A 22007-nucleotide genomic window follows, 5' to 3' on the forward strand; every position below is an offset into this window, starting at 1 on the left:
GGTTTGCTCCCCCCATAGTCCAAACACTTGTGGTATAGGTGAATTTGGCAGACTAATTTGTCCGTAGTGAATGAGAGTGTGTGGGTTGCAGCTGGAAGAGCATTCGCTGTGGAAAACATATGCTGGATAAGTTGGCAGTTCATTCCGCTGTGGCAACCCCAGATTAATACACAGACTAAGCCAAAAAGAAAATGAATGAATGAAATCAGTTTAACAGTGTATTATTTAAGACTTGAAGGGAAAACAGAAAGCCTACAAGCCCTTCTCAATTCCCAGGAAATACATGCTTATAGGCTGTACAGTGGTGCAGTGGGTAGCACGATCGCCTCACAGCAAAAAGGGTGCTGGTTTGAGCCTCGGCTGGGTCAGTTGGTGTTTCTGTGTGGAGTTTGCATGTTCTCCCCGTGTTGGTGTGGGTTTCCTCTGGGTATGCTCTAGGGGAATTGGGTAAGCTAAATTATCTGTAGTGTATGAGTGTGTATGGATGTTTTCCCAGTGATGGGTTGCAGCTGGAAGGGCATCCGCTGCGTAAAACAAATGCTGGATATGTTGGTGGTTTATTCCGCTGTGGAGACCCCAGATTATTAAAGGGACTAAGCCGAAAAAGAACTTGCTTGTACCTGCTGAAGATTTGATACTACATTACGTTCACTTCCATCCTGGAAATCGAAAGAACCGCACTACAGAAAGTCCAATCTTTGACGTTTATATGCTCAACATTTTATAAACAGAACATCCGAACAATCAGAATCACATCCATCCAAACCTGTCAAAAATGTCCAGAATTCAGTCACAACTGCAATAAATCAACAAACATGATAATAATATTTCAAGAGTTCACACTTAGATATTGCTTGACAGCTGTAAGCAGGTTTGGCATGCTGTCCCGGGAGAGAACCCTGAGCTCGGAGATAGTTGAGCCCAGGGCTCCCGCCAGGTCCATAGAGCATGTGAGGGGAGTACGAGAGTTCTCGAGAGCTCCCCTTTTTTTTTTTTTTGTAAAGGAAAAAAAGGAGGAGAAAGGGGTGGATGGGGGGTTTCTTCGAAAAACGAAGATAAGGGAGTAATATCTAGCTAGGCTACTTATAGTGAGTTAGGATAGATCTGATTGGCTAACTAATGAGTGTAGATAGGTGGCCAGCTGCAGTCAATTATATCACATGCTCCTCTCGAAAAGTTTAAAAACTTCACTTAAAAAATAAACATTATTAGTTTCATGTTAACACGTCCATTAATAAAACACACACATATATACTCAAGAGATAGCATATGATGAATAAAATCGACACCTTTTCCTTCATGATTGACCTTAGTAGTAATACAGACCAGTGTTTCATAAGACCAGGGGCCTCATGTAGGAAGACTTGCGTTGAATTCATACTAAAACACTGTGTATGGACAAAGTTGTAAATGTGCTTACGCAGTACAAAAAATCAGATGTACGAAAAAAAACCCTCTAAAACCAGGCTGGTCGACCAGCTAAAACCAGCCAACCAGCTTAGGCTGGTTTAAGCTGGATTTTTCAGCTGGGTTGTCATCATTACTGCAAACTTAAATGAGCGATAATATAATTAATTTTGGAGGGGGGTCTTACAAAATTTTCCAGGGGGAAAGGGGGTCTCAACCACTGTTTTAAATCACATAATTGGTCAAAAAAAATTTAAATGAACCCATTTTATCAATTATAAATGAATAGCAATGTTTTGCACATGTGTTGGTGCGATACTTTGTAGTGTGCAATTTAACATGATTGCCTCTAGAAGTCGCCAATGGAAATAAAACAAACACACACAAGAAACACACGTACGCCAGACATGAAGTTGGCGTGGACCAACGCACATTCTCACATTCATTTCATCGTTAGCAGGCCCGGCCCTAACCAATTTGGTGCCCTAGGCAAGATTTCAGGAGGCGCCCCGTCACATCGCAGTAAATTCCACTGCTAGTGTATAGTCATAAGAAACTAAACAGCTTTTTGATCGACTACTATAGGAAAACGTCAGATAAATATGCCAATGCGATTAACGTTATTGCTGAATAGATCTAATATTTACACATTTGCTTGAGGAAGGAATGATGGGGGTAGTTACATTACTATTACTTTTTTCCATAACATCTATGCCCTTCCATTACATTAGCTGACGGTAAACCTAACAGATAGCACTATAGCTATTTATTGATTAGCAATAATATGCTATATCTGTCAACGTTGGGATGTAAAAAATATGGAACTACAAATAGTATCAAATGGTAGAATACATAGCAAACAATAGAAAATATTGCCAATAAAATAAAAGGTTTAACCTATTAAAAACAATGGCCTATTGACCTTATTCTAAAATGTGGAAGTGCGCCTGTTTTCGCGATTGTCTTAGAACTTCCGATTCAGTCGCCTATGGGAGAAATGACTAGGAATAATAAACGGCAGAAAATGGCCAAACTACTTGCTCAACAAACAAATGTTTGCATGACTACACAGACCAAGTAGAATAATATAATAAGAAAATATTAAATTGCAACATTAAGCAGCATAACGAGCAGTTGTTAACGTCAAAAAATGAATGGAAGTGAATGTGACCGGAAGTCGCGAGACAAAAAGATTCAAATGGCAGCGCCCGCTCGACAGCTGAGAATAAGGTGAATACAGAAATTAAATAAAGCTATAAAATCTATTTAACTTTTAATTGTATTTGCATATTGATTAAAGTCACTAGAGTTATTTAGTGAAGAGCAGCAGATGAATCTCTCATTGTGTTTTGTTTGATAACAGAGGTGTTCATGTAAGAATGCACAGATCTATATGAATGAATGAATGAATGAAGCATTCGACTACTTTAGTAACTGTTTGTGCTCATTTAAGAGAAAATGAGTTGTGTTTAAAATAAAACAAGCAGGACGGAGCAAAAAATAATTAAAATACGAAAAAAAAGAAGCACTTCCGACGGGCCCTTACTGAGAGCTCCACTCCGCGCGAGCTCTCCCGGCTAAACGCATATCCCCTGCTAAACGGAGCAGTGGTCATAATGTCGAGCGAAAAAAAACGGAAAAAGACAGCTGTGAAACATAACCAGCTTTGTCTTTTTGTAGGAAACACACTTTAGATCTTTTTAGGGTAAGAGGTTTTTGAGTTATTGCCATCTATCACTGAATGTGTCAGGAATATCGAAAACAAAACCAACTTAACCCCGCTCATTTCTGGCGCCCCCTGGATGTACAGCGCCCTTAGCATTTGCCTATACTGCCTATGCCACGGGCCGACCCTGATTTCCAAACGTGAGTGTGAAACCTGGCAAAGTTTTTGTGCGTACGCAGCGTTGATACATGAGGCCCCTGATGCGGTCAAATTGGGAATGCTTGTAGCACAACAGATTATCACAATCAAAAGTGTGCCCTTTTTAAGATTAAAAAGTGGTGCACTGTAAACAACAGGAAGAAGATGTACTAAATAAATAAAAAAATCTCTGCATGAACCAGTCAACCCAAAAGTGATGCATAAAAACCGTCCACATTCGTTTTATAGATTTTGCTTAAGCCATGTTATATAGTTGTTCGTCATGCGGTGTCCGATCTCAAAGTCTGTGGGCCACACGGTGAACATCAATGCACCGTGGAATCCACTGGGGTAATGTTCATGCGTGACGTCCACTCCAGCATTGCGCAAACGTGTGACGTACATCAAACCATCGTCCCGCAGGACGTCATACTCGCAGGTCAACACGTACGCTTTAGGCAGGAAGCGCAGCGCTGTATCAGGCACCAGCAATGGAGACGCACGTGGATCTGCAAGCAAGTGGTGCGCACCGATAGAGCGTACAGGACCTTTTCCAGTGAGGACAGGTGGAGCGCTGTAATTGTATGTCTGGCGATAGGAATCAGGCAAGTATGAACTCCAATTGACAAACTTAAGCAGAGCTGCAGACTCGTGGTTGTTGTGTGTGTTTGCCATCATGGCTCTCAAAAAGGACTTGTCGCTGGTGAAGTACTCGCTCCAGAAGCGGACCATCAGCGTGCGGGGCAGAATTGGCATGTGCTGGTTCTGCTGGTAGGAGGGAGTCTTCAGATCCAAGGCTTGCAGGACGGGGTAGATTAGAGCCTGGGCCTTTAGCTGGATGTGCTGTTCGGGGTCCTTCCGCAACTGAAAACGCAACAAAAAAAGATCGATATTTTAAAATGATGTGCACTAAAATAAAGCAGCTTCAGTTCAATTCTTATCAAAAAGGTCAAATTAAAGTGCTGTGAGGCTTGAACGTTACTGATTTTCAGCTTAAGCTGCCAAAAAAAGTTCTGACAATTGTTAAAATCAAATAGAAATGACTAGTTGTGAAAAGTTAAATTAATTAAATACATTTTTCTCTGTAATATAAAGCTATACATATATATATATATATATATATATATATATATATATATATATATATATATATATATATATATATATATATTAGGGGTGTCAATTTATGCTCAATTTCGATTATCGAATCAAAAAATAGAATCGTCGATGCTGCCACGCCCCCATGTCACGTCAGCTCGGCTTGCCAAGCGGGAAAGAAACAGGCTTGTTGAAGTGCTTGTTGAACTGCAGAAGCAGGAGACCCGTCGACAGAGCTTAAACCCTCTCCTCTTTCAATGAAATCGTCGGTACACACTCAGGCCCTGTTTACACTGTCTTTGTTTTTAAATGGCATTTTAGAACGACAACGATTTGACATCCACAGTGGCGTGTAGCATTTCTGAGCAGCCCTCCTTCCTCTCTACCTCTGAAAATGCACATCACGTGACCACACAGACACAGACGCACTCACAGCCATGCGCTCGAGACAGCAGGTCCAGGCAGTCAGAGGACTGCTTCAATCTTTCACTCACTTGTACTTTTGTTCCTGTTGGTTGTGCGTCTTTTTAACCGACGCCATTATAACGACACAGATCACTGCCTATTCACGAGTCCCGCAGAAAAAGTGATTGACAGGTGGTAATTATGTGTGTATCTTGCCTTTATTCATTTACTGTATGATTTGTTTATGGGTAAAACAAAGACCATGCAGGTCAGGTAGTTTAAACGGTAGACTACAAATAATTAATTGGTCATTAAATAATTATTCATAATCGAATCGAATCGTGCCTTTAGAATCGAAAATGTAATCGAATCAAGGATTTGGAGGATCGTGACACCCTTAATATATATATATATATATATATATATATATATATATATATATATATATATATATATATATATATATATATAACAACAGTTCTGATTCTTGAATCTGATTGGCTGCTAGCCGTGTGATATTCTGCCAGTAACAGCACTCGACCATCCTCCTCACCCTTCATCCTTGCGTATTACTCCGCCCACATACAGCAACAAGTGGAGGACACTCTACAGTTTGACAGATATTGCAGCTGCTGGGCAACATATTGTACTTTTGAGGCTCTTTTAGTCAAGAATGCAGTTGTTTAGATTGCAACTATGCAGTTTATTTATAAGGATAGTGCCTATTTTAAAATATTTATAATTTCTGAGGGATGGCATTAGCCTGCCATACTGAGTAGACCAAAGACGGCTGACGTTGTCCATCCACAAGATGGCGACAGGACCGCATAATAAGCCCTTAGAAAACTCATTCAATCATTCATTCATTTTCTTTAAAAAAAAATCAAACCCCAAAGGCTGTATATCCTACTGTGGTCTTATATTTGAAGTTTTATTTGAAGATCAAACCTGCTGAGCTACTGCAGCTGCAAGGTTGCCTCCAGCACTGTCTCCAGACACAGCAATCCGCTCTGGGTTGATATTGTATCTCTTCAGAACATCATTCTGGAGGAAATACTTCACCACACGGTGAACATCCTCAAACTGCACAGGAAAATGATAAGCTGGGGCAAGACGATACCTGCACAAAGCGAAGTACATTGACAGTGCTTGTTACAATCGTATATATTACTGTCACAATAGATTTGTTTCATTCATCTGAAATAGCTGATAATCATTAACTGATGTTGTTTTGGAGAGCACGGCTGTCCACTGGAGATCAGCACAAATTGTACATTACACAAGCATCCTGTGTGTGTAGCAGCCTACTCATTCAGGGTTCATTGCTTGTTACCTTGATTACCAAGTGAATCCGATGGTGTGAATGTAACTGAGACTGGAAACATTACTAGGCACACACTACACATCAATTAATTAGCTGATGCCACTCAAAACTGCATCTTTTAATCACAAGGTGGTAGACGTGATCATTCATCAGATTTCAATCAAGTGTAAGGACGGGTTTTCTGACCATATTGTCAAAAGCAGACGCATGCAATAACAGCTCTAAAAAGCTCTGGAGAGAAGATCTGCAAGAAACAGCTCTTCCCTTACACTTTTTGCTAAGTTTTGTTTCTGGAGGCCGATATAAATACTTTAGGTGTGACATGGTTTTGCTTCATCATCAATAAAACAGGTCAAAACAATGAGAACAATGTTCCAATACAGGCTCATTGGAGGTACATGCCCAGGGCAACTACGTTAAATATGTGCCCTGGCATACTGTAAGTCTGGCTGACCCCACAGACAACTTCAGTTCCTTTTTGGAGGACTTCTGACCGCTTACCTCCACATGGACAGCGCACATGATCAGTTTGCTCTGTAGCTCACCTTGTAAGATGTCACACTTGGAAGGGAAGCTGATCACGATTAAGTCCTTTAAAGAATGGTTCCAGAAACCAGGTAAATCAAAAAGCAGCATGAAATCATAGTAAAAGCAAACACCTGCAATGCCATGTGGGTCAGTCGATAGCAAGCTGATAAACGCACAAGCTGGCCCGCTTCTCACGAATGTGGCATAAAGATATTCACAGAAATGTTCACTGCGGCCTCTAGTGGATTTATGAGAAGGAAGTGCAAATGGTGCGTAATAGAAAACATCAAGATGTCCTCGCTGCAGCCTCCAGCTTAATGACGCAGGTGATCGTCAACTACACAGCGGACTTTGTACCGCCCACTAAGGTACTGCCCATGCTACTGTGACAGTTGGGTTAAGGGTAAGGGTAGGTGTAGGTGATCATCAACTACGTATCGGACCTTGTACCGCCCACTAAGGTAACGCTCATGCTACTGTGACAGTTGGGTTTAGGGTAGGAGGAGATGTAGGTCATCGCTTACTATGTAGTGGACCTTGTACAGCCCACTAAGGTAACGCCCATGCTACTGTGACAGTTGGGTTTAGGGAAGGGGGAGATGTAGGTGATCGATAACTATGTAGTGGACCTTGTACTGCCCACTAAGGTAATGCCCATGCTACTGTGACAGTTGGGTTAAGGGTAAGGGGAGGTGTATGTGATCGTCAACTATGTAGTGGTTCTTGTACCGCCCACTAAGGTAACGCTCATGCCACTGTGACAGTTGGGTTTAGGATAGGGGGAGGTGTAGGTGATCGCTAACTATGTAGTGGACCTTGTACTGCCCACTAAGGTAACACTCATGCTACTGTGACAGTTGGGTTTAGGGTAGGGGGAGATGTAGGCGATAGTCAACTATATAGCGGACCTTGTACCGCACACTTAGGTAACACCCATGCTACTGTGACGGTTGGGTTTAGGGTAGGGGGAGATGTAGGCAATAGTCAACTATATAGCGGACCTTGTACCGCACACTTAGGTAACACCCATGCTACTGTGACGGTTGGGTTTAGGGTAGGGTGAGGTGTAGGCGATCGTCTACTACATAGTGGACCTTGTATCACCCACTAAGGTAACACCCATGCTACTGTGACGGTTGGGTTTAGGGTAAGGGGAGGTGTATGTGATCATCAACTATGTAGCAGATCTTGTACCGCCCACTAAGGTACCGCCCATGCTACTGTTACGGTTGGGTTAAGAGTAAGGGGAGGTGTAGGTGATCGTCAACTACGTAGCGGACCTTGTACCTTAGGTAGCACTCATGCTACTGTAACAGTTGGGTTTAGGGTAGGGGGAGGTGTAAGTGTAGGCCATTGTCAACTACGTAGTGGACCTGGTCAACGTTATCAAGCTGCGGGCTGCAGCGAGGACTTTCTCAAAAACATGGCCCAGTATTGTATTTTAGATTGCCATAAATATATGTATATATGCCCCTAGTAGATTTGGCCCTTAGAAGCTGCAATGTCGCCTCGGCCACTTATTTTAAGGTTCCCAAATATAAAGTCCTTTTTGTTGTTCCTTGTTGTTTTCATCTCGACTGTGTTTTATCTCTGTACTCTGTCGGCACACCATGTGCCCTTGTTTTTGCTGTTCTCCATGATTCTACGGGGATTCGACTTTGGAATGCAGCAGTGCTAACGCATGCAGAGAGGGCTTACCCTCACCGCACATTCATTGTTGACAGCTATCAGATCACAGCAGTGTCATCAGCACATTTATTTACACTCTTTCTGCTGTGTTGGACTAAAAGTCAACTTGTAATCAACGGGGAAAGGCCCCCGTTTGCTAAGAGTAGAGCATCCTCATGTTGATGTCCTTTCATTAAAGTGTTCCAACAGAGTCAGGGTTGGAAAAGTGCATAAGCGTCTTCAACGTGATGTGGACAACACAAAACAGCTGCAGGGTCTGAGGGAAGGTCAAGCAGACGATGCGCTGATTTTCATCTGAATATGGAATAAAATACTTTCTCTGGGAGTGTTGCTGAATTCACCGTGGAGTGCTGCACTGCTCTCTCTCACACCACATGTTTTAAATTATGTTGCTGTTTTGCAATGTCTTGTATGAGCCGGCCAAGCGATTATGCTATCTCTCACAAATAATGTGAAAATATAATAGTATGCTGACCTCCATATAAAGTTGTCTTTTTGGAGTGGCCAGTAATATCCCATTTTCTAACTACTTTTCACTTCATAATACTATTAATAAAACTGATGAATAATGAACGGTCTGATATATGATGAACTAACAGTCTGAAGGGTGTTCACTTATTGAGTGACTATATCAATCTGTCAACAGTCTCTATCATAGCAAGTTCTCTGTTTACAGTAGTACATGATATGCTCTAATGTAAACACTTGCTCTTGACACAGTAGTAACCTGTCATCTCTTCACTCCTGATACTGTTATCAGTCATTGACTGTTTGCAATTCTTTGTACTCTACTCTTGTCCTCTTCTGTCTAACCATTCATTCATTCATTCATTTTCATTCGGCTTAGTCCCTTTATTCATCAGGGGTCGCCACAGAAGACTGAACCACCAATTAATCCAGCATACGTTCAGCATAGTTCCAGCCGCAACCCAGTACTGGGAAACACCCATACACACTCATTCACACGCACACGTATTCACTACGGCCAATTTAGTTCATCAATTCTCCTATAGCAAATGTGTTTGGACTGTGGGGGAAACCGGAGCACCCGGAGGAAACCCATGCCAACATGGAGAGAACATGCAAACAGAAACACTAACTGACCTCCACACAGAAACACTAACTGACCTAGCCGGGACTCCAACCAGCGACCTTCTTGCTGTGAGTCAGCTGTGCTAACCACTAAATCACCGTGTCGCCTCTCTGCCTCAACATTGGGGTTATTATTCAACCCAAGCTCATTCTGAAAACGTAGCCCCGCGGACGTTTCTGGAGGCCGTGATTTACGTGGCCTGAGGTACATACGGACGCATTTAGTTTTTTTCGAGCGAACGCTGCGCTCGCCGGCCGACGGCTCGCCTCCGAGTGGAGGGCTTTCCCGATGCAACCAGTTTGTCCGCTTAGCTCACAGCATTGCGTCGGCGGAGCGGAGGCCCCGGAGGAGGAGGAGGAGCCGGCCGTGGCGGACGACGACCGGGATCGAGTCCGGGGAACCGCGGTTCCAGAAATCAGGTAAGACGAAAAACAGAATCCGAAAAATAAGGGCGAGAACGCGGCGGGATCCGAAAACGTGGTCGAAATCGAAGACGAGGGCTTTTGCTTTTTTTCTTTTTTTTCTGGACGGCTTTTGCGAACCGTCGCTCGGGTTTAGGGAAGGAGGAGGAGGAGGAAGAGGAGGGCGGCCGAGTCGGCCGATCCGGAGGCTTTTCGCGCGAGACTGGCGCGGGCGCAAACGGCGCGCGCTCCCGAGAGGCACCCGAGACGCGAAAAAGCGCGCACAGCGCCTCTCGCGGATCCGCGAAAACAAAAAACGCTCGAATTTCCGCGGGGCTACGTTTCCAAAATGAGCCCGGGTTGTTATTATTGGAATGAATATAAGCAATATAAGCACCACAATTTAACCGAAGTGTACCTGCCTAAGCAACTCCGGTCCTGGAAATATATTGTCCTGCTGGTTTTAACAGCTACCCTAATCAAATACAGTGGTGATAGTACTGTTTGGTAGGTTTCTCAAGAGAGCATTGCAATAGTCCAGCCTGGTCAAAACAAGAGCTACATCACGGAGTCACGTAGCATGCTCTGATAACAAGAGCCTGACTCTCCTATGCATATTGTATGAGGCAAATCTCAAGGATCAGGCTAAGCAGTCTGTGAAGCTCACTCACTCACTCACTTTCTTTTGACTTATTTACCACAGTGGAATGAACTGCCCTTGTTTTACACAGCGAATGCTTTACACATCTTCCTGTCACAACCCAGCACTGAGGCCCCGTTTACACAAACACATTTTCGTTTTAAAATGCATAAGTTTTACTCCTGTTACACTTTCTGTCCACCCTAGTCAGCAGCTCGCTCTCTGCAACTCTCACATGGCTGCCCACAGAAGCTAAGCAGGGCTGCGCCCGGTCAGTACCTGGATGGGAGGACACATGGGAAAGCTAAGTTGCTGCCGGAAGTGGTGTTAGTGAGGGCACACTCTCCCATTCACACAATATGGCTGCATTTCAGTCCAATATGTTACGCCCTTTACTCACTAACTTCCGTCCCTCTCGTTCCCTCGGATGTACGACATCGATTACATCACACAAGTGTCCAATACTAGTGAAGCTTCTGAAGGGATTTTAATGGAGTGCCCTAAAACCCTTGAACACTAGGAAGCTGCAATGCTGTGACGTCACCATCACACTGCATTCTGGAACATATCGGTGCTGGAGTGGACATATGAAGCCGAACCGCTTCCTGTACAAATCAAAAGGTATTAAGGGAATGTCCATGTAAGCTTCCTTTGTTCACATACAAGTGTCTGTAGCTCCGCCCTCTTCTGGAATGAGCACCAACTCATTAGAATTTAAAGCAACGGTCACCAAAATGCCTCGACTAGGATCAAAGCCTAAAAGAGTCAGTTTTAGAGAGTTAGAGAACATTATCTGTGTGATAATTTGAGCTGAAACTTCACACACATTCTCTAGAGACATCAGAGACGCATTTTACATCTTGTAAAAAGAGGCATAATGATCCCCTTTATAAGAAAAGCCATGTTTCTGAATGATGGATTCTAATGATGATGACAATGTAGAAAGAGAAAGGAAGCGGAGCAACAATGACCCTTAGGGTACTACAGTAGCTAGTAGTTGCGACTTATGGCCTGTTTCCACTGAGTGGTACGGTACAGTACGGTTCGGTACGCTATTATGGCCGTTTCCACTGTCAAAAGTATACCGAACCAAACCGTACCGTACCACTTTTTTGGCACCCTTTCAAAAGGGTACCAAACGGGAGAAGGGGTACCAAAAGGTGGAGCTACACGTGCAGCTGAACGCTGATTGGTTGCAGAGATACGTCACGAGCTCGTGGAGCTACACAGAAGGTAAACAAAGGAACCGCCATGTTATTTAAATACAAAGCCAAAACATTACATGGAAATACTATATGCATTTAACAACGAGCCATGGATGACCTGGGCTCAAACAAACCTTGTCGTTGTCTCGACGAACAGACACCAAGCCAAGAAGAAAAATCTGTTTTTCTTCGAGAATTGTGTCCACTACACAATTTATTCGAGCGAGCATGACGTCGACTTAAACTTTGTCATACACTATGCCCATCAAAAGGATACCCTTTGTGGTGGAAACGCAAGCCTGATAAAGGTGAGCCGTACCGACCCGAACCATACCGTACTGTTCCAGTCAGTGGAAACGAGGCATAAGACTCTTCCTCTCCTGTGTCTCCTGTGGATGTTTTCATTTGAATTATCCCTGCTGAAAAATCCAGCTTAAACCAGCCTAGGCAGGTTGGCTGGTTTTAGCTGGTTGACCAACCTGGTTTTAGAGGGGTTTTGGCCACTTCCAGGCTGGTTTCCAGCCATTTCCAGCCTGGTTTTAGCTGGTCTGGCTAGAAAATGACCAGCTAAAACCAGCTTGATCAGCCTGGATTAAGCTGGACATAGCTGGGCTCCCATCCTGGCCAGGCTGGTCAAGCTGATTTTCCATCTCCCAGCCTGACCAGCTAAGACCAGGCTGGAAATGGCTGGAAACCAGCCTGGAAGTGGCCAAAACCCCTGTAAAACCGGCCTGGTCGACCAGCTAAAACCAGCCAACCAGCCTAGGCTGGTTTAAGCTGGTCTTTCTTAGTAGGGATTGCATTTGTTTATTTTAAGTTAGTAATTCTCTCTCCATCTTCAGTCACCAGCTTTTATAAAATCTTCAACACAACTTTAGTGTAACATGTTGGTGTCAAAGCATGCATTAAATGAAATAAAACAAATCTTGATACTTACTCTACAGCTACAATGACAGCATTGAGCTCTTTAACCATGTGCCTGGCTAGGAGATCATATGGGCCCATACCTGTGATGAGAAATCAGAAATACACATTTTTATTCGGTTGCAGCTCTAGCACTGTTACCTGCATTGTAACTTGTTTATGAGAGTGCCTATTTTAGAGTAGGGCTGCATGATTAGGTGAAGGTGATCTTAATGCACATTTTTAAAGTATAATCAGCTGTTTTAGATTAAGCAGTGTTTAGTAGAGATGGCTGCTCCACGCTGCCTTGTGTCCTCCACAAATCTTTTGTAAAGAGCAAGGTCATGCGATTTCAGTAAACAAGGCTTCGTTAGATCATACATGTTTTAAAACTTATGGCGCAGTGGGTAGCACAATCGGCCCACAGCAAAAAGGTCGCTGGTTTGAGCCTCGGCATTTCTGTGTGGAGTTTGCATGTTCTGCCTGTGGTCGTGTGGGTTTCCTCTGGTTTCCCTCACAAGTCCAAAGACATGCTGTGTAGGCTAAATTGTCTGTAGTGTTTGTGTGTATGAGAGTGTATTTATGTTTCCCAGTGATAGGATGCAGCTGAAAGGGCATCCACTGTGTAGAATATATGCTGGAAAAGATGGTGGTTCATTCCACTGTGGTGACCCCAAATTAATAAAGGCACTAAGCCCAAAAGAAAATGAATGTTTTGAAACTTTTGACTGAATGGGTCTCCACTAGGGGGCGATCTGTGTAATACCATCAAATACGCGGCTGCGTCCGAAACCGCCTACTACTCAGTAGGTACTGCATTTGAATTTAAACGTACTTCTCGGACGTTAGAAAAGTACCTTCTATACATTTTGAATGTGAAAAGTATTAATGGAATTCGGCCCGTACTACATCCGCCATTTTGTCATGGTCATGTGACCTACCAGCGTCAGTTGCGTCGCTTTACTCCCATTCATGAATTCTCTCGTGGGGCATTATGGGATAGTGCAGCATGCATGCGATGCGCACTCCAGAATCTCGCCGGAAGTAGTACGTCATCCGGGCACTTCTAGCATACTGATTTTCGAATTCTATGAATTCGGACATACTACTCGGCTCACATACTGATTTTAGCGTACTATATAGTATGGAAGTATGCGGTTTCGGACGCAGCACACATGAATCAAGCAGGTTTACTTAGACTGCCCCCAGTGGTGAATCACTAAATAGGTTTTATACTATTATAATTTTTACCTGATATCGTATCGTTTTTAGAAGTTTGTTGACATTTTAATGAGACATTTGTAAAATAAAAGAAATGAAATAATACATGTAAAATGAATAATAACAGTTAATAGCAAGCCAGGCTCATTGTGGAAACAGGCTCATTGTCCTGGGAGGTACATATTTGTGCGGTTCTTGTTTTCGCGAATCCGCGAGAGGCAAATGTGTGCGCTTTTTCGTGTCTCGAACGCCTCTTGGGAGAAAAGCCGTTCTCGCGTGAAAAGCCACCGGAGGAGGCCGCAGTCGAGCGACCGTCTGTCCCAAGCGACGATTTACAAAAGCCGTCCAGAAAAAAAAAAGCAAAAGCCCTCGTCCGATTTTGACCTCGTTTTCGGGTTTTGCCACGTTCTCGCCCCGTCGCGAACTCGTTTGCTTTTATTTTTTGGATTCTCGTTTTTCATCTTACCTGATTTCTGGAACCGATCTTCCCCGGACTCGAACCCTTTCGTCGTCGCCGCGACCAGCTCCTCCTCCACCTTCGGGCCTCCACCGACGTAACACTACGAGCAAAGCGGACAAACTGGTTGCGGCGAGTAAGCCCTTCACATGGAGGTGAGCCGTCAGTCGGCGAGCGCAAAGAAGAGGAGAGGAGCGGCGTCACACCGCCCCACAGCGTTCGCTCAGAAAAAAAAACCAAATGCGGTCATACGTATCTCCAGCCACGTAAATCGCGGTCTCCAGAAACGTCTGCGGGGCTACGTTTCCGGAATGAGCCTGGGTTGGTTAATAGTCTCTTGTTGGCCTGTTTAGCAGAGTCCACCATTAAACATACGTTATATAAACCTTGCGAATGCATATTATGCAGACACCTTATATTTATGATGTAAGACGATGAGGTTATTTATAGTTTTTTCGTTCAATGTAAAGTTGGCAGTATGTTTGAAAAAGTCAATTCTAATGCATGTATTCTTGCATTTACACAGTTTTGATCATCAGGTGGCGTGTGCTGTTTCGAAAGATTCATTTCTTGCGTCACTACAGCCAGGGCTTGATTTGTGCCGGAACATGCCGGATTTTACCGATCCCCTTCCTCCTCCGTCCGCTGTTTACGTTCACTTTCTTCCGCGCATCCCCAACCATCTTCACTTTCGTCCCCACTGCCATCCAAAGACAACACCCACCTCCCAACAACCCCCCCCCTCTCCACTACACTTTCGTGCGCAACACCTCTCCATCATCGGATACCATGCCGGATCCTCACAATTTACAAATTAAGCACTGACTAGAGCCATAGTCCAGTGACACACTATGCAAAAGGACTGTAAATTTAACTTTATTCTCTCTTCTGGCTGCCGTTATCAGTCTCACACCACTGTTTTCCTTCTTCTGAAAGTCTTGACAACACCGTCGTATAGTATTTCAACCAATTGGATTGTAGAATATTGATTTGTTGTACTCTCCTATTCACTCTGAGTTCACCAACTATGACCACTTCTGCTGCTGAGAAACACGCAAATGTGACACAAAAGGGTCCATCCTCTGTTCCTTTTCAATTAATCATGCAGCCCTAATTTCGCGCATATTTAATGGTACTCACGAGAGCTGCCGAGACACCATCCGCCTCCATGCAAGTAAATGATGGCTCTTCTTAGCTCTCCTGTTTGTTCCAGCTGATTGGGTTGATACACAATCACCTCGACCCCATCGAAATTCTCCTCGGCTACCTGCACCCGGTCATCCGACACAGGTACGACTCGCTCCGCAATGGTGATGAACATCATGACTCTCATGTAGTCCAGAAGTCCCACCTGCTCGCTGAGTTCTGCCTGTAAAGAAGAAAACAGCATTGAAAGTCGGGCTGCACAACATATCGTTATACATCCTAATGTGGGCGTCACAGAAGTCGTCTCACAGCAAGAAGGTCGCTGGTTCGAGTCTCAGCAGGGAAAGGCCTGTGACCGTAAACATCTTAAACAAGTTTAAAGCATTCAGGCACAAAGAATTATCACGTGAGTAGCTTAAACAGGGACTAACTGTAAATAATAATGTTTTATTTAATGGAGACTCTACAGCTTTATTGTATTGTTTTAATTCCGGGGGCGAAGCAGTGGCGCAGTAGGTAGTGCTGTCGCCTCACAGCAAGAAGGTCGCTGGTTTGAGCCTCGGCTCAGTTGGCGTTTCTGTGTGGAGTTTGCATGTTCTCCCTGCATTCGCGTGGGTTTCTTCCGGGTGCTCCGGTTTCCCCCACAGTCAAAACACATGCGTTACAGGTGAATTGGGCAGGCTAAATTGTCCGTAGTGTATGAGTGTGTGTGTGGATGTTTCCCAGAGATGGGTTGTGGCTGGAATGGCATCCGCTGTGTAAAAACTTGCTGGATAAGTTGGCGGTTCATTCCGCTGTGGCGACCCCGGATTAATAAAGGGACTAAGCCGACAAGAAAATGAATGAATGAACGTTTTATTTCTGTACCTGAATAATGTTCCTTCACTTGTATATGTGCTCTGCCAGCCTGATCTCACGAGAAAACGTAAGTATTTTACATTTTGCCAGTTTAGTGGCTAATTCGTACGAATTCGTACGAGTTCAGTCGTACGAAATGGTACGATTTTTAAAAGGAGGCGTGGCACCTGACCCCACCCCTAACCCCAACCGTCATTGGGGGATGAGCAAATCGTACTAAATTGTACGAATTAGATCGTACGAATTCATACGAATTAGCCACTAAATGAAAAAGTTACGAATTGTCGTGAGATTGTGTTAGCTCTGCTGTATTTATATGCTTATAATTTGTTTATTAAGATGCACTCCAATCAAAATCGTCCTAATAATTTAATCTAGTGAAGCATCGCAATATAAATAGCAGAACATCTAAATATGGCAATCCACGTTTTTTCCAATATTGTGCAGGCCTAACTGAAAGGCAGTGTTTGGGTTATTTTGTGCGAGAGCTTCCACTGAAAGTCACATGGATCAAGACTACTTTCTCACAAAGGTTATGAACAGGGCAGACGCATGGTTGATCAGCTGAGATCATCTCGCTAATAGCCAGAAGCCCTTAAACTTTTGCTTCAGTGGATAACAATCCATGGTTAAGCCACTTGATGCTACGTGATGATACTCCAGCATGTGCACGACAGTATGTTTTTAAAGGTGCAGTACGTCAGTTCCTGACTCTTCTAAATCATGTTTTTGTTTTGTTTTTTTGAGAAACAATGCTGAAGTCAGTTATAGAGCTGTAATCGGGCCATAAAGGTAAGGCTTGATAGGCCCGAGCCAGACAAGTACATTTTAATTGACAGCTTTTAAATGCCCGAACTCATTTATAACCCGACATTATTCAAATGTGCAGCTGCTCTTTTGTCATGAATGAGTCGTTTATACGTGTTTTAACATTATTTATTCACAACGTAGGCTATAGGACACTTGGAAGTTGGAAGAAAGATATAAAATAAGTCCTCTGTAACATCCCAGCACTCTAAGGGCCCTCATACACCCGGCGCAGTGTGGCGCAAGGTGCGACGCGATAGTTGTTTGGTAGTTTCAGCTTGGCGCAGGAGTCGTTTTGATGTTTTGCGCTACGCTGTTTAAATAGCAAATGCATTTGCGCTCATATGTGCGCCCATTGGCGTTCTGGCCTAAAAAAAAGAGGCGCGTCGCTATTTTGAGAAACTATAATAGATTTTTCAATAAACCAAAACAAACCCGGTCTAAAGTCGAGTTGCGCATCGCTTACACACTGCTTGTAGAGCACACAAGATGTAGAGCAATACTCAAATATCTTTACTTATGGAAAAATTTAAATATTAAGGATATATATAGGATATTAATATAGAGGATTAAAATATTACAAAAATTTTCTAGCCTACATAAATATGAAAAATCACTGATTTTATGCCTTCATCATCTCGGGAGGCTTTTTCAGTTCATTCATAACAATTTGCTTTTGTATAATGTTATTATTATTAGCAGTATTATTTATTATATCCATATTTATATTTGTTTTATTAAAAACAAGCTTAGATTTGCCCACCTGTCAGGTTTTAGACCATATGGGGCACAGCATGTGTATTAGGATATAACTCAGGTTTTTGAGCACACTTCATTATTATTGTTCATTTATTCGTTTGCTGGAAATCAGAACTGAATTTAGAAATAGTTTTGAAACGAATATTTGTGCTTAACAAACGCAATTAATTGATGTCTGTGCGTAAAAGGTTTCCCTATCCAAGAGCGAAAGTGAAAGTGATCCATTATCTCTCATTCTTGCGTGGTAGATGCTCTGTTTAACTGTTTCTGTTAAAAAAACTGTGAACTGTTTGCTTGTGAAATGCTCAGTTTTTACTTACTTTGTGTCCTGTAAATAGCGAATGCGCTTATGGCGTGACGCAGCTGACTCTTAAAGGGAATGGGAGATGAGGCTCTTATTGGTTTATTCTCAAAACCCACCAATAACTCATTAAGAAAATAAACTCAACCCTTTTAGACCATGCGCCACGGTGCAAAGCAAATTTTCCCGTCCTTAAATTAGCAAATATGGATTCTGACATGCCTTGAATGTGTTTGCGACCTGCGCTTTCCGTTTTGCGCATGGATCGTCAAAACAGAGCCCTAAATAGGCCTAGGTACATACACTTAGCCTTTAAATTGGCCAACACACCAATAAAAATAAGTCTTTCTTATACAATTAAATGTAAAATAAATTATAAATTATGACGGGTAGACCTAATTGGCAATAACGAAATCAAGATAAAGGCTCAGTGGGATTTGTTTCGCCATTTCTCTTCACAATCTGGCCTTAAGGCGATGGTTCTGGCTAATTTAGCATGTTTTGGGTAGGATTGTTTGTTCATCTTCCACCAGTCAAAAACATCCATTTCATTTTCCCTGACAGCCGTTTTAATGTAGCGGGTGATCTCTCTGCACCTCTGTTGTAAGTGACACTTCCAATGGTTACGAAGCCGGAAACCTGTAACCATTGACTTTCATAGTATTTGTTTTCCCTACTGTGGAAATCAGTGGTTACCTGTTTTCAGCTCTCTTCATTTTTGTTCAGTTTGTTTGTGTTCAACAGAATACAGAAACTTGTAAAAGTTTGGAATCGCTTGATCATGAGTAAATAGTTATTACTTTTCATTTAGGAGTGAACCATCCCTTTAGGCGATTAAGCAAGGCAAATATTTCACACTCAACGCCAAAACAGCATCGCAGTGGGCATATGCTGAAGATCCTTGCCCTGGCATCATTCTGCAGCTGGAGGAAAGCAACGTGAAAGTCAAATGAGGGATCACGTTAAGCCTCAGAGATGACCATCATGACCAGATCATATGGCTGATCCAGAGCTCCAGGCACCGACTGAGTGTTCAGTTCAGACTCATCAGCCGCTCTAAGCTCTGCACTTTAGATTGTTGCACATTTTAGCTGATAACATGTTCTGTTCTTTTACTTATTGATGATTGCATCAATACAGTCTCATCTACTTAATTATGGATGAAGAATAAAGGTCTTTGTCAAAATAAAATGTGGCATCATTTTACATATATTTATTCTGCTGCACTCAGTAGATTTACAGCACTGTTTTTCACATATTTGTATTGTCAAAGCAAATATATAAATAAATGAGAGCAACCACTGAACTGAACAACCACTTTCCTTCTGCTGCAACATGAACATTCATACCATTTTTTAATGAACTTTTTATTTATGGTTTAAACCTGGTGTTCTTTTATTTATTTAGTTCATAATTTATTTTAACTAGGCAACCGTTTTCAAGGTAACCCTAGATTTGGAAAAGTCAAGGTTTTAAAACTGCCAACATTTTTTGCTATACCATTCCATATACAGTTGAAGTCAGAATTATTCGACCCCCTGTTTATTTTTTCCTCCAATTCCTGTTTAACAGAGAGCAGACTTTTCAACACATTTCTAATCATATTAGTGTTAATAACTCATCTCTAATAACTGATTTACTTCTCTTTGTCATGATGACAGTAAATAATATTAGACTAGATATTCTTCAAGACACTTCTACTTAAAGTACATTTAAAGGCTTTTGCTAGGGTAATTAGGGTAACTAGGCAGGTGAGGGGAATTAGGCAAGTTATTGTATTATAATAGTTTATTCTGTAGACTATTGAAAAAATATAAAGAGGCTAATAATATTGACCTTAAAATGGTGTTTAAAAAATGTAAAACTGCTTTTATTTTAGCTAAAATAAAACAAATAAGACTTTTTGCAGAAGAAAAAATATTATCAGACACACTGTGAACATTTACTGAATCTGTTAAACATCATTTGGGAAATATTTAAAAACGGGAAAAAAATTCTAAGGGGGTGAATAATTCTGACTTCAACCGTATATGTACAGTATATGTAATATATTTTTATTTACATTTTTTTTAGGACAACACTATCTCCAGCAGAAAAGATTTATTTCAAAGTGTGTTAAGTTATTTTCAATCTATATTATTCTTGCTGTATTTTTAATTTATTTAATTTATTTTTAATTTATTATAATTTTTTTGCTAAACTTAAAAAATAATCCTTTGTCAACTTGTAGGACAATGTTTAAAATAAACTTGTTGTTTAAAAACCAAAAAATATGAATAACATTGTAAAGCATTTATTAATCTTAGTTTAACATTTACTAATGTGTTTTTAAAATCCCAATTTGTGTTTGTTAACATAACCTAATGCACCGTGAGTTAACACCAACAGGTTATTTAACTTAAATAATCCTTACTAACATTAACAAAGATTTAATAAATGTATTACTGATAGTTTACTCATGTCAATAAATACATCATTAACTAATTAACTAATAGATCATTGTTTTAAAAGTTTTAAAAAATCATATAGTTTAGTTTTTAGCCTTATTTCACCTCCCTCCAACAACCTTTACTCAATTGTACAACACTTTCACACATCTACCTTAAAAAAATAGCTATTTATATATGGGCCATTCTTCAACTACAGGCACTTTTAACGTTGTGAAGTTGAGTAAAAACTTGTTCAAAATGACCGTAACACAGCCTCATAAGTTTAAACAATCTGTCTAGTTTTAAGATCTGTAAGAGGACAAACTTAGATAAGAAGAGAAACATTTTGTCCATCGTGAACTGAACAAATATCAATTGCAGCACATCTCAATATACAGCTCATTTCAAAATCACATAAATGATGGCAGCCAAACATCGTCTACGATCAGTTTTGTGTCTAGTCTAACCAATCTTTCCACAATATATATATAATTATACATTTGTCAATGAAATAAATGAGCTGTGTGCTGAATTGTGCACCTGTCACACTCTAAAATTTAACATTATTTTGGTTAAGAGCTTATTAGAAAATAAAAAAACTGAATTTGTATATTAAATAAAGCACGAACTTATACATTGTGAATACTCTTATAATGTGTAATGAGAACAGTTTATTGTGAAAAAATGAAAGATAGCTTCACTGATTCGCTTTGAATTGATGCTAGCCTTTCATGTAAACAAAACCCTCTTATTTACCTTCATTTTGTATGGGTTTTAAAACATCTCTGAATGTAAAACATGTTTGGAAATGACATAGAATAAATGTATTTCATTATCAAGCACTATTTACCTTGATTTTTCTTCAAGTGTTGTTGATAGAAATGTAAATTCCCTCCATCTTGAAGATGTTGTCAAATAGCACTCTTCATTTTCATAGAAACCACCTCAATAATCTTTCACACAAACTTTTTAAAGCGACATTATACAGTGTTGTGCTGGAAATGACACTCATACTGTGACAGCTATATTTTGTATTAAAAAATAATATTGATATTAGTCTCACATTAATAACTATAAAATATTGTAATTATTTCAGTAGTGCTTTATTAAGATACAGATACCAGATAAATAATATTTATAAATGTTATTTTCTTTGCTGAAGTTCAAAACTCTGGGTGAAAACAGTGATTTTGACACCTGAAAGGAGGTTGAATAATATGAAAAATATATACTAGAAAGCTGGTACATTTTTTTAAAGTAGGTTTTATTGTTAGTTTGACAAAGAAAGTGGCATTTGAACAAAATTATATATATATATTTGGGATATATGATCAAAAGACATAAAAGTGCAGGTAGCTGAAGAATTACCTGTATATTTAATTTACATTTGGTCCCACTTTATATTAAGTGTCCTTAACTACTATGTACTTGCATCAAAAAATTAATACAGTGTACTTACTGTGTTCATAATG

At 41.2% G+C, this 22007-nt stretch overlaps 1 protein-coding gene across 4 annotated transcripts in view; it reads right to left on the bottom strand.

Annotated features, from left to right (window-relative positions):
* Positions 1 to 205: 205 nt before the first annotated feature.
* The window catches only part of aadac (arylacetamide deacetylase), a 34551-nt gene continuing 12749 nt past the window's right edge, over positions 206 to 22007 (bottom strand). For 2 of the 4 annotated variants that reach the window (XR_012391208.1, XR_012391207.1), the window contains exons 2-6: positions 15376 to 15604; positions 12592 to 12661; positions 5723 to 5894; positions 2646 to 4135; positions 206 to 2329 (exon numbers count right to left, since the gene is read on the bottom strand). Coding sequence is in view for 2 of the 4 variants with exons in the window: in XM_009291389.5 (XP_009289664.2) it covers positions 3515 to 4135; positions 5723 to 5894; positions 12592 to 12661; positions 15376 to 15604 (1092 nt within the window). In the remaining 2 variants the exon portion in view is untranslated. Of the gene's footprint in view, positions 4136 to 5722; positions 5895 to 12591; positions 12662 to 15375; positions 15605 to 22007 lie in introns of all 4 variants that reach the window. The other 2 variants (XM_068213664.2, XM_009291389.5) reach the window with 1 other exon arrangement.

Source organism: Danio rerio, chromosome 15, assembly GCF_049306965.1.
Source record: "Danio rerio strain Tuebingen ecotype United States chromosome 15, GRCz12tu, whole genome shotgun sequence".
Taxonomy (NCBI): Eukaryota; Metazoa; Chordata; class Actinopteri; order Cypriniformes; family Danionidae; genus Danio; species Danio rerio.